General features: G+C 40.8%; 1 protein-coding gene across 3 annotated transcripts in view; it reads left to right on the top strand.

The window, feature by feature from the left end:
* ankfn1b (ankyrin repeat and fibronectin type III domain containing 1b) overlaps nucleotides 1-13,834 on the top strand; it is a 161,103-nt gene that overhangs the window by 96,330 nt on the left and 50,939 nt on the right. For 2 of the 3 annotated variants that reach the window (XM_085466044.1, XM_085466045.1), the window contains exon 5: nucleotides 11,149-11,189. In XM_085466044.1, the coding sequence (XP_085322170.1) occupies nucleotides 11,149-11,189 (41 nt within the window). Of the gene's footprint in view, nucleotides 1-7,295; nucleotides 7,355-11,148; nucleotides 11,190-13,834 lie in introns of those variants that run through there. The other variant, XM_085466047.1, reaches the window with a different exon arrangement.

The following is a 13,834-nucleotide window of genomic DNA, read 5'->3' as shown; positions in this document are numbered from 1 at the left end:
GAGGGAAAATAAATAGAGCCATTGCCATTGGCATGAGTAAGTGGAATGTGCGAAGTGCATGTGTGTGACCATGCAGTGTGTTTTCTGTATATACATACGGATGGATGACAAAGAAAAACTGACTCCACAGTGTTGTGCTTGAGCGAGTTGGGTCCTGCTGTCCCCTTACAACAAAGGGTCAAATTTGTTTGGAGTGATTACTTTTATCCTTTGATGAAGTTTTTCCGTCATAAAGGAAGTGGACTTGTTTGGGATGGCCTTATCACAGTCCATTGGGCACACAGGAGGGTCCCTGAATGGTTTGATAAGTATGGAAATGATGTGAATCATTTGTTCGGGCCTTTGGAGTCACATCTATCATATCTTAGCCAGAAATGAACACAGATAGGAAAAATCGTGACCAGTGTTAGAGCGCACTCTCCATCTCTATCATTGAGGACCACGTAAGAGTATTTTTCTGTTCCGGTGGCTTCGCTAAGACACAGACTGTTGTTTCTTCTTTTCATTTGTCACCCATTTGTGTGAGCACCAAGGTTTGAAGGACAAGTTTGTGGATGTTAAATCACAGATGTGACCAAGCGCTTCACTTTGGGCTAAAGTTTCTGTGGCACGGCTTCCCAACAACTTCAAAGGAATCGCCTAGAATCTGAGACGAAATGCTGACAACTAATGTCGGCCCGACTGATGCGTGTCATTGCCTGTAAGATCTGTTTTTCACCTCAGAGATGATCCGTGCAGATTGTTATCGTCACAATAGTTTAATCAGAATTGACTCACCCCTTATTGCTGCGCCTGCTTTGCTACTGTGTGTGGTACGCTCGGAGCGACGTAGGCAGGAGGCATTTCGTTTTTGTGAATGAGTCATTGTACTTTGGATCATTTGTCCTATCTTCATGTTCCTGTGATGCATCCAACCAGAGCACGCGCACAGAGTGAGGCGTATGACAGTAAGTGGAAGTGAAGCACTGATATGGGCACATCAGGGTAGGGAGAATACGTGGGTCCGACAACAAAGCTGGTTCATCAAAGGTGAAGGCTATTGTTACCAGTGTCTACGTCAGGGGTGACGTCAGTGCTCAACGTGTTGCGGACATTTATTAGTCATCATAATTGGTTATATTTACTTTCAAGAAGCAAAGAAATAACTAGGAACTCCTGCGCTTTGTTCATATTTTTCTTTGATTTGAAAATACTTCATTTTTCTCTGCTGCTTGTGTTTCTTTGACTGCATTTTTCGCTTTCTTCTACAATAATTTATATTTGCCTTTCTTCTCATTTTCTAATTTGCAGTCCTCTTCATCTTTGTCTCCTTTTTTTTCCCCTTGTTGTCATCTTTTCCATGTTCAAAGGCATAGGCACAGGCTCCTAAAACAAGCCATAATTTTCTTTGTTGATAATCCAAGTGCTTGGCTGGGTGATAGTACAAAAAAAGCCAACCCATCTTAACGGATTCCAGGCCGCTTTCACAATGTGACTTCTTTTTTTTTTATTATTATTACAAGTTGCATTTAGCGTCAGAGTTGAGTTATTTCTCAATGCAATGCTCTTCCAACATCTAATGGACAATTATCTATGGAGGAGAAGTTAATGGGTGTCTCATTTCACAAAGTCCTCAGTTATTTATGTCAATGAGCACCATTGTGTGGAAACGTGGCAGACCCGTGCTAACCGCTCGACTTGTTTAGATTTTCTCTATGGAATCCCACACCCATTGTAAGCCAGCAATAACCACAAGACTAATGTGTGTGTGTGTGTCTGCATGTCAGTGTTTGAGTGCTTTTCAATGTGCGAGTTGAGCGTGTGCATATGACAGTGTAAAGATCGGTGTAACACAAATGCATGCACATGATGAAAGTGTGTACTGACAGACAAATCTTCATACACGTGCTCACACACACACACATTGGCCACCCCAGTACACACAAACCCATATAAACAGACATCCTGCCTCCCACATACACCACACACACACTCACCACAGACACTTACATAAGCAGAACTGTAGACCTACCACCACATACTCAGACACCCCCCCCCCCCATCCCCCACCCTCAGCATCTCCCCCCCATACACACACACACAGTACCAACGACCCACTACCAACATCAACACCATAAGGCTCGGGCTTGATGACATCATGGCCTGGATGACAGCACGTCTTCCAGCCCTATTAGTCTGATTGTAGGTGGCTCCGCCGCAATGATTTATGGGTAAATATCCATAGTCTCTGCTGTGTTGATTTATGAGCCATGTTTTGGTCCCTTTGGTCCCCCGACCACAAGATCTGGGAGGGGGAATCCTATACAAATAATGACATTATAAAACTGGAGACAGTGAGGTAAAAGGGGGAGAAGACCCAGCCTGTCACTCGCTCATCACCCGGTATGGCTGACGTGCTCTGATTGGTCAGGGAAATCAGAAATCACAACACACATGTGCAACAACAGCAGTGATTTTGCACCATGTTTCCCCATCTGCACATGCGTACCTTTCCAACTAGCTTTTCATGTCAGTTCTGTCCATTTGTTCTGCTGTTAATACATCTGCCTGTCCGGTGACATCTGTTTCCCTTCCCTTTTTATTTCTGTCATAGAAGTGTCTGAGTTTTTTAAGAGCCCTAATAATTCTGTCTAACAGCACAGTGGAAAATGATTAGCACAAGAAGGAACGCACTCTCTGCATCCTCACCCTTGCATTCGACTGAGTATATTTTTCTTTGTATTTTGTTAACAGACCTGTAAATTATTTGAACTGTTTTGGTTTATGAGACGCTTATTTAAACCTCAAAACACCTGTCGAGTGTTGCAGAACAGAAAGTGTATTTTTGTACCCTTGTCTGGTTATAATGAGACCAAAAATTTTGACCTTTTTTTCTCAGTTTTACCGCACATTGCTTCTTTTTCCTACCTGACAATTTCTATCTAAGCTGTTTCCTTTAGTTTTAAACTCAACCTCTTTTTCACCTTCTTGACCTTTTTTCCCCCCCTAGCCAAACACAATGTGTAGGAGGCTCCCGGCTGCTAATGGACTGGGAGCCTCTAATTGGGTTGCGCCTTGTTGCCATAGCATGCAGAATTTTTATCCTCCGAATCTGCCAACTGATCACGCACAAAAAGCACAGCAGTTACAGCTCTACATGTCCTAAAAGTCACAGCTTGGCTAATTTGAAGGCCAATTATTGGTTGTTGGACACAGCGTTGGAAGTGAAACTGTTTGTGCATTTTTTTTATTCATTTGGCACTGTGAAATGTTCCAAGTGATAAAGCTGCAGTAATGAATGTCTTTCTACTTTCTCTAGACAGATTAGAGTGCTTTTATCACTCCATCAGCAGCAAAATATATCGTACAGCAAATCGAATCAACTTTTAAACACACATTTCAACAAATCCAGCAGAAATACTCCAAATTTAGGTCTGACTAATTACTATTTGACGTATTTTCTTCAAACTGTCACTGGGAGGCTTGCGGGGGCATGTAGTGTGTCGCCAAGTCAGCTGTCACACTTTCTCCCACAAGGTTGCACAGGAGTGATTTACTAAAGGGCTACCAGGAACCCACTGAGAGCCCTTAAAGGATGTTGCTAAATGTGAGTTTGGAGGCGTAGAAGTATGACAGCGAGAGGTGTGCGCATTTGCATTTGCGTGTATTGTGTGTGTGAGCTATTGTTAGAAAAGCCTCACTTGACTGGCAGGTGTTTGGACAACCTGCTACGGCCCCCTCAGTTTTGCGAGCGGGTTGCTTGCCTCTCCTCTAGTCTCAGAGGCTGAAATTGGCAGGTGGATTTTATTTTTTGGAGTAAAACAAGATGGGGTGGAGGGGGTGGAGGGACACAATGGGAAATGGAAGGATAAAAAAAGAAAGTGTGACAGTATTTCCTGCGTGGCCTTTCAGAACATTGGCAATATGGTTGACTTTTCCAACAGCTATGAGTAATGTCCACTATTCAGCTCGGGTGGCAGAATGCTTACATTGCTCACCTAGACAATGAGGTGGCAGAGATTTGTGTGTGCCCACAGCCACAGGCACTGAAAACACACAGTGAGTCAGAGTACACCATGCACACACGCACATATATGCTCTGTCTCCTACATTTACATTTATATGGCGTTTAATTTCTCTCATGAGCGAGGCAAACAATAAAAAATTATCATGAGCAAATATCACGAACACACGAGCAAGGATTTACTGCCACTTGCACAACCCTCGCACACATGTAGAGATTAGCAGCCAAGCTCACAAGTTTTCTGCTGGGTGAATGCAAAAAGCCATGCAGGGTCTGTAACCAAGTCCACTCTTTTTGAAGGTATACTGTGCTTGCACAAATTGGGGGTGAGAAAACTCACCCCCTTTGTGTTGTCCTGTCATACATGATCTCATATTTGTTATGATAAATTTATCTTAAAGCTAGAATTATTAATGAGAGTGTGCATCTGGAATTAGAAGTGTAAATGTGGGTAAACAAGCTGCTTAAGCAGAAATGTCTTAGAATTTCCCAGAGAATCCTCCAGCTTTTGACAATTATTCATGATCAGTAATCCACAGGTAGCTGCCGCTTAATGCTTCACAAGAAACAACAAAAGAAAAAGTCCCAACTGATATCTAATCTTTAAGACCGAAATGGATATTTGATGATTTAAGAATGCACGCTTGTGGCGTTCCAACAGGTTAATTTGTAGAGTGCCCTCTAGTGGTCAAACTATACATTATCAACATTCATAACATAGTTGAAGGGTGTTTCTCCTGTCCTTTTATTACTCTTTGAATTTTTGTAAAAATAGATAGCTCAGCAAATGGATAAAAGTTGTCTGATAATATGGACAAACTGATACTCTGAATGGATAATTTGGGATATATCCATCAATTTTTCTATCACTCATCCATTCAGGGTTGCATGGGGCCTGGAATTTGCCCCAGATGGGGTGCAGGCTGGGTACAGCCAATTCTGAATCACAAATTAACTTAGCATGGATGTCATTGGACTGTACACGGTCGACAACAAGCCACCAGGTTTAAACCCAGGACTTTGTTGCTATGAGGAAACAGTACTGAGCCACTGAACCATCTTGTCCTCAAGTCCCCATCTTCCAAAATTATTTTAAATTTTTGTAGCTAAAGTTATAAATCAATGCTGTATGACCATTCTGGCATTGAAAGCAACCATTCATTGTTTTCAGTCTAATAACTGTCTAAAGTCAGACTGATGTGGAGGCAGAGGTTTATCCCATCCAACACTCACCAAGCAAAAAATCTTGTGAGTCTGGTTGGTGCTTTACAGATTCATCCATTTTGCAAATAGTGGCGAATAACACTTGCATGCACCTTTACGTACACACAAAAACTTAACCAAAACAGCTAAGGACAAGGTAGATTTTATTACTGTACTGACTTATATTAACATCAACCAGAGATAAGTCTTAAGCATGGTGGGGGCGTTTGCTATAGTATTTTGTTTAGACATGCAGGTTTCCATGTCTCTAAAGCCATTTCCATGCAAGATCTTTGGACAATGTCGAGTTTAAGACATAGCAGGAAATGGTTTACTTCCATGTGATTGGTCCAAGGGACCTGCCCGGAGGAGCACAGAACACATGATGCCCGCTTGCTCACTGTGACTCCATTGGGTTATTATCTTCGCCATTCTCGCATCAGTGCAAATTAGTGCCATGGGCAATCACTTTGTATTTTGTACCAGAGAGCTGGTAAAGATTCCATCAGACGTCTGTTCTCACATTCACCCACATCCGGTGGGTAATTTCTGAAAGTTCAGGCCTGTAATGCATGTTTAAAGATGGCTAAATAGTCTTGAACAATTCCTTTGAACTCTGGGTCAAGAAGTCACCACTGTGTGTCCTGCAGACGTCATACATGATGCATTGCCAGACACATTTCCACCCAAAATCTGAAGAAAAAAACAAAAATCCAATCTAACAACAGAAGAACGTCATCATTATTTAAGGAATACTATATATGTTCTTTTAGAGAATAACCTACATCTGTAATAGAGACCAAACAAATAACTTAATATTTAAGTTATACGTGCTTTTCTGTAGTCCTGCTGGTTACGGTGAGTGACTTACAATTGATTCTTTAGAATAAAAGCCAAAGGACTCATTTTAAATCAATAATGATAATGTAACAGTGATGACACACAGTAAATGAGGCTTTCCAGTTTGTGGGGTTCGGTGAGTTACTAGAGTATCATCCCTGCAGGGAATGCCTTGAGAGTATTACAAGCCAGTAAGTTCAGTGTGAGTCAGTGGCATGTGGGAAACACCAGTTCTTAGTTTAAGCAATAAAGGAAGCTATGATTCTCAACCCTGACTCAGAAACATTATTTGTCAGAAACATGATTAAATATATTTTTAATCATGTGTAGTGGTGACAAACTACGATAGATAGATAGATAGATAGGTAGATAGATAGATAGATAGATAGATAGATAGATAGATAGATTAAAAGACAGGTCCTGATTTTTGTTAACAAGGCAGAACAGTAGCACCACGCTGTGATAGAGATAGGCTAGATAACATATTGCAAACAGAAAAACAATTGATTTAAATAGTTTATCAGCTTTAGAAACCTGTGTACTTCAAAAGCAAGATTTAGGTTGGGTTGGGGTAAAGTACTCAGACAGATAACAAACTAATTGCTGTTGACCTGAGCTCTCAGTTGTCCTTTCAAACATAATGCAGTGCTGTATGAAAAGAACAATGTCTTAATAAAACAGAAAAAAAGGGTGAGGAAATGTGCACACAGGAATTCTCTAAAATCCGTTGTCCATGTAGAGTATTTACAGCAAATCCTCTGAGTGCGCTGCTGCTCCAGGTTGCACTCAGTGGCCGCTAAAAGAAAACAAGGAAGTGCACCTGCTATGTGAGATCTCCTCTCCTTGTGCATATCTCTCAACTACCTCCCGTCCTGCAAATCGTCCATCCTTCTCTTTAGGCTACGCTGTGTCATGAGCATTTACCCCCCCAACCACCACCACCTATTCTCTCACTCCCCCCCCCCCTCCCTTCTGTCCTCCCCTTCACACTGTGTGCCGAATTGGAGAAGCTTATCGCCTAGCAACTACAATTAAAGTACAACAAGTCAGTGGTGGTAGCAGCCACCACTGGAGCAAGCTTCGCAAACCTTACGTGTGACCAAAAGCTTCAGACAGCAAGACAGGAAAACAGAGAGAGTTGAACACCGAGGGGGAGAAACAGAGCTAAAGAGTTGAAGTTGAACAGGTGAACAGCAATCGGAGTCGGCGCAGTGAGAACCTCGGGTTTTGTAAAAGAAGTGAGAAGCAACACAGGGAGAGAGTGGGAATAGCGTTCTCCGACTGGGTTTACTGGGTTGGACTCAGCAGGTATGTCAGTGTCTCTGTGTGTGTTTGCAAATAGTGCATACAGATTTTGCAAATATAGTTTGCCAGCTGCCTGTGCATTTTTACTTTATGTGTAGTTCATGTTTCACTCTTTTTTTGTTTTGCTAATGAGGAAATATTTAGAGATAAACATGTCTGTGCTTTTAAAACATTTAGAATATGGTGTGAATGTGATTTACCAGCAGAAACCAGGGGGTGCTGGGTACTGTAAAGGTATGTGCTCACACACCTTCCTATTCAAACACGCTGCTGAGATATTGATTTTTTTTTTTTAACTGGTTGCTTGTTTTGTATTTATTGCTATCAGACTCCTGACCGCTCCGTGTGGTCTCTTTCATATCAGTAATTACAGCACCTTTATGCACAGCTGACAGGAAAAGCCAGATGAATTTTTTCCATACATTCCAGAAATAGTCAGCAGTTGTCAGGTGCGATGCACGCTGCTCATGTTGATGTAGGCTGAAGGTTTGGTAAAGGAGTGGTGATTATAACTCATCCTGTATTTTACCTCAGCTGACTGCTGGTGATGCTTTCTGTGGCTACAGGGAGAAAGAGGTGAGCAGGTGCAGACTGAGCGACTGATTGTTTGACTGATTTTATTTGTTCGGTTTTTTTTCTTATGCTAGATTTCAGGTACTGAAAGTAAAACTAATGAGCAGCCAAGATAAAACAATAAAAGTGTAATAGGGACAGATGCTGTAATGGCTCAAATACGAGGGATGATCCTTCTTCTCTTACTTTCGGTGTGCTTGAAAATTGATTTGAAGATTTAAAAGAGGCAATCTAATGTTAAAAATAGGAATATGAGTGTAAAATACTAATATTGTGTAATGCTGTAGTGATATTCGTGTGCAGACAATTTAGCTGCGAGTCATTAATGTTCTAAGGTTCTAAAATAGCCCTCCTTCACCCCCTGCAGAGCTGTCTTTCAAATGATGCACACCCACCTGCCCTCATCCCTCTTGGGAGAGTGGTACTACCTGAAGGCACTGTGGGCGAGCTGGCAGGTGAAAGGTTAATCACTCTGTGTGGTGTATCCTGTCCCCTCCATCAGGATGAAACTTGTATGCAAACATGTATGCACAGAGAGGCTGGTCAAAATGTCATAGCAGTGAGCACATAAAAGCACACACACTCATATCCACACACTCTGAGCGCCAGAGTAGAAAAGTCACTGGCTGGTCAAAATGTCAGCTCACACTGCTTACATGAAAGCACACACTCACACACTCACTCACACACTCACACACTCACTCACACACTCACACACTCTCACACACACACACACACACACACACACACACGCACACACACACACACTCCAAAAAAGAAAGAGAAAAACACTTCTGTGATGTTCAGGTTGAGATTAAAAGGAAGGGGATGCTTTTTTCAAACGTTTGCATCTTTTTGAGCTTCACAGAGCAAACTGATTGTTTGTGTTGTTTGTATTTAAGACAGTTCAGATAAAATGTAAAATGACCATTATTTTTCGGCACAGCCTCTGAAAGCTCCTAGCTTTCTTTTAATGTCTTTAAGTAGTCTTCAGGAATAGTTCTCCAGGCTTCTTGAAGGCTCTTCTTTGGATGTTTCTGCCTTTTGTTCTGTTCTGTGTGAAGATGATCTCACACTGCTTCAATAATGTGGAGGTCCGGGCTCTGGGGAGGCTAATCCATGACTGATGGTGTTTGTGTTGCATTAGGAGTGTGTCTGAAACCACTGTAATGCTGAAAAATGAAGCCGCTGCCAATCAGACACTCCAGATTGTATTGCAGGGTGGATTGCTGATTCAAACCAAAAATATGATTTGGATTCATCACTTCATAAGACCTGAGTTTCAGAGGAGTTTTTGTTTGGAATATGTGAGCCTTTTCTCCCTCTATCCTGTCCTTAAGAATGTCTTCTTAACAGCCATCTTTACTATTTCTGATGAGGCTTTGACTAATGGCTCAACTGAAGGGCCAGATGTCTTAGGTTTCTGTGTGCATTTTATTCCCTATTTAATAATAACATGACTTTCAGATACTGTTTATCTGCTGTAGATGTCAGACTGTTACTGAGTTTATGTAGATTCGACTAAAGATGTGTCAAATGTGTAGACGCAACACTTATTTGTCCATTTGATTGGGTGCTTTTTTATGCCCAGGTGATTCATAAGTCAGTGTTGAGTGGATTAACAAACAATAAGTCCTGAGAAAATGGTCAGGTACAAAGACCAGACTGAAAATGAGTGAAAAAACAGCCAAATTTCAAAGTAAATCTTTGGTAAAACTTCAAAAAGCCTGGAGAACTGTTGCTCAAGACCACCTTAAAAAATTGCAAGAAAGTCTGGCTCTTTAAAAGCAAAACATAAAGAACTGACAAGTGTCTCAAGATGCACAGTAAAATGTTCTTCCTATAGGTGAACTTACACACTTACAGTCTTTTGGTATTCTTGAAAATGTTAGAGTGAGCCTTGTACCCATTGTTATGTTTAATATTGTAGTGTATTAACCTGCTAGCATTAGCTTTAAGTGGATCTTGGATATTAGAGCAATTTTAAAGCTCATGGTCTTGTAATCCATTGAGCATCGGAGGGTTTTTTTTTTAATTCCCAGAAGACAGAAACATTTCCTTGTAGTCCCCTGTGATTATACCACAGAGAATAGATGGGTCAAATTGAAATGCAGTGGGTTTAAGTGTGTTGACTGACAGTATTTGTTTGGTCGGCTCCCTCAGGGCGTTCAGATTCCCCACTTTTTTCTCCACAGCGCTTTTAACATTTAAGAGTCAAGATTAGTATCTTTCCCAAAGGTAAATATGCAAAATAGCAACAAAATTTCACTCCAAAATTGTCTACAGCTTAAGGCCAGTTGTTTGTGTTTGTGTGCCGGTATTTCTGTGTATGCGCTGTCTCAGCATGCATCTCCTTTGAGCGCAATACACCTCAGAAGGATGCAGACAGCAGGGTTTATAGACGTCCGCTATAGATGTGTTTTGTGTCATTGTGTGTGGCTTTGCCAGAGGGATGCATTCAAACATCCCCCGTTGAGGCAAGCCGGCGGGGTGTATTCGTTTTGCCGTTCGAGTTTCTAAACTCGATTGACTTCATCATTGGGAAAATGGCTTTTAAACTCGCTCCCTCTACGTTTATTCTCCCTCGCTTCCTTTAAAACGACCGTGCGCGCCACCTTGCATGAAGACGCCACGGTTTGATGAATGCGTGCAAATAAAGCAAATCCATGGGATAAGTGTTTGTAATTTTATCCAGAGAGCTTATTGTTTTTCATTGGAGGCCAGGTCGTTACTGACGTAATTGGCACTTACTGGATGTTGATGATCATTTGATTGGTGTTGCCTAGAAGGTAGTTGGATCACTTCAAGTCTAATAATCGAAACTCAGTTAAGAGAACAGAAAAGATAGCTCAACGTGTGACTTGATTGGGAATAACTAACCAACTGATGCTTTGGTTGATTTTCATGCTTTTTTTAACTAATAATATTAATTAATTAATTATTAATTTCTACTGTATTATTACTGCTATTACCAGAAAGTCTCCGCTGTTGAGCAGGTGGTTGCCAACTGTGTACAGAGCCTTTTTGATGTAACCCTTTATGCCTCCAGTGCAGACAAACCTCCACTAATGTAACAAATCAGTCTTCATGAAGTTTATTAGGTTTAGAACCTCTGAACCATCCCATTGTTTCACAGCATGTACAGGAGACTTCTCTTTGAATCCTTAAAGACGGGAAATCCTTGAAAGCATTTCTGATCTCTCTTTTTCTTTAATTATTTCCAGAGTCTGGGCTCAGCTGACCGAAAGGAGAATCAGAATAAGAAGTAAGTCCCTTCATTTACTTCACCTTTACCTGTCTGCACACCATTCCCTCGCATCCTTGTGTTACAGATTTCACTTCCTAGATTTAGTTCTTGAAATCAGCACTACTGGTTTGGACACGTCTAACCACGAACGCACATTCTGCCGTATGCTGCCGTAAAAATAGAACTTGGTACAATGTGTTACATAACTGACTCTGTCTTAATTCCCAAGTGTGGTAAGAACAACATTAGGCAGCTGAGTTTTTACTCGTTTAAGGTAATCAGCGTTACTAGACAGTTTCATCAGATTCATTAAGGTGCCAGTAAATCCCTTCATGTCTGTGCGTGACCAGTAATCCATTCCACAACAATATTAATTCTCAGTCACTCCAGTTTTTCAGTGTTGTACTCTTTGGATTTTCCAGAATTTAGAGAGGGACAAAAAAATTGCTAAATAAATGTAATTTACAAGAAGGAGAACATCAGACTACATAAACTGTAGAGCTTCACGTCACCCATTTTCAGTAAGTAAACACAGGGAGCGTTATCAGCCACAGGTTCTGCACATATTAGCATGCATCGAATGCAATCACTACTATGTATCTTTGCATTTGCCAGTGCATATACCTTCACATAGAAACACATGTGTTTATGCACTTCTGAAGTTACATATGAAACACATAAATATCAGTCAGTATTTGATAAAGAAGTCTACTCAAATATATCTTCTACATTTTTTAGGCTATTTTTTCCATAAATGATACTTTTGTATCATATTTTCCACTTCAGTAGATTTTGAGGTGTGATTTAATTCAGCGGTCCCCGACCTTTTTTGCGCCACGGACCGGTTTAAGCTCGACAATATTTTCACGGACCGGCCTTTAAGGTGTCGCGGATAAATACAACAAAATAAAACTAGTACCGGTACCGAAAAAAAAGAAGATTTATTCATAACGCAAGTGAAAAGACCCAGGAAAACCGAGTTAACGATAAAAACGATAAAAACGATAACAAAATAACGCTGAAAACCGATAAAAACCCTGAAAATCATACATTTCACACCTGAGCCTCAACTCTCGCGGCCCGGTACCAAACGACTCACGGACTGGTACCAGTCCGAGGCCCAGGGGTTGGGGACCGCTGATTTAATTCATTATAGATTTTATGCATACTGTTTGTCATATCTGGTGTTTGTTACATGCCGGTTGTGCCGGCGCTGTGAGCACTCAGTGTGCCGGAGTTGGAGGCATCTGTTGCCAGGAGACAAGCAGCTGTATTCAAGAGACTCATCAGCATGGCCATCACTGGATGTCAAGTGACAGAAGTCTGGCCTAGGCTAAGGGAAAGAGAGCTGCTTGATTTCTACTCTACCGCACACTGATTTGTGACAAACAAGCGAATAATCGGAAGTGATGATAGAGCAGAGTACACGGGGAACATCATGGGCACAGACATCAACATCATGAAATACATGTTTCTGTGCTAAATCTGATCATTAACCTGAGGCACAAACGATAACAGACGTTCATTCTGTCTCAAAAAAAATGTAAGTATGTGACAGACATTGTCTGTGTTGCTGAGTATGTGCTCTTTAATGTTAAACCTGCATTATGTTTTCCTCCTCCGTATTAACGATCATTTCCTTTGTTTTCTGCCTTTTCTTTTCTGCTTCCCATTGTGAATGTGAACATTAGTGTACAAAGGCGCTACCATTAAGCTACAGTCAGGCTTGAAATATCTTAAAACCTCTTTTTCTATAGTTAATTAAACACCATAAAGGACCACATGACCAGTCATCTCATGTAGATCTTTTGCTAATGTTCTTTCGATCTGCTGTGCTTGTGAAGGGAAGCTTATTGATGTTGCATCACTCAAAACTTCTTTTTATGTGCTTTAGCTGGTAATCGCTGCATCATTTACAAGTGATTGAGAACCCTTCTGCAAAGCTTAATACCAGATGTACCAAAATGTCTCACATTACATTAATTTTTATATCTGCTTTCCACAAACTCTGAGGCATGGAGGTTTCTGCCCAAAGCAGAAAAAAATAAAAGTGGTAAAAGTATATTTAATGGCCAATTAGCTGTTATTGCTTTGGTTAATTGCCTTTTTAGTTTTTGGCATTGAAATTGCCAACCATATTAATTGGTTTAGGTCTTATCTGGACATACGCAGGTATGAGTTTTGGTGTTTTGTTTTCATATAATTGGCATTTTAGGTCCCTGAAAACAGAGCTTTTGACAGACCCCTAGATCTGCTACTGCATGGAAAGCAAAACAAATATTTCATCTTGTGGTGTTAGACTTGTGCACCTTATTTGGTATCTGATTTTGCACTATGTTGTTGTTTGTAGGCTTCTTATTGTCCAATAAGCTTTGTGAAAGCTTGTACTATAAATAGTTTTCAAAAATTTGGTTTTATGTAGCTTGTCTATGCTCCCCGTACTGTACACAGACGGCAGGGTGGAATAATAAGGGATCTGAGTTGTGGCATCATAGAGGCTGGGAGACACTTCTGTCCCTTCATGGTGAGAAGAATTTAGAGAGAATTTGATTAGATTAATTCTTCATGGGAGCACGTCATGCAATTGTTCTCATATGTAGGTGATGTAGGAATAACTTATGATGAGAAGAAAAAAATAAAAATAAAAATATATATATATATAT

Source organism: Copadichromis virginalis, linkage group LG8 (genome assembly GCF_057382275.1).
Source record: "Copadichromis virginalis isolate Kocher_CV1m ecotype Utaka linkage group LG8, C_Virginalis_male_GT1.1, whole genome shotgun sequence".
Classification (NCBI taxonomy): domain Eukaryota; kingdom Metazoa; phylum Chordata; class Actinopteri; order Cichliformes; family Cichlidae; genus Copadichromis; species Copadichromis virginalis.
Note: the sequence above shows the minus strand (reverse complement) of the source record. Positions and strands in the feature narration are given on the sequence as shown.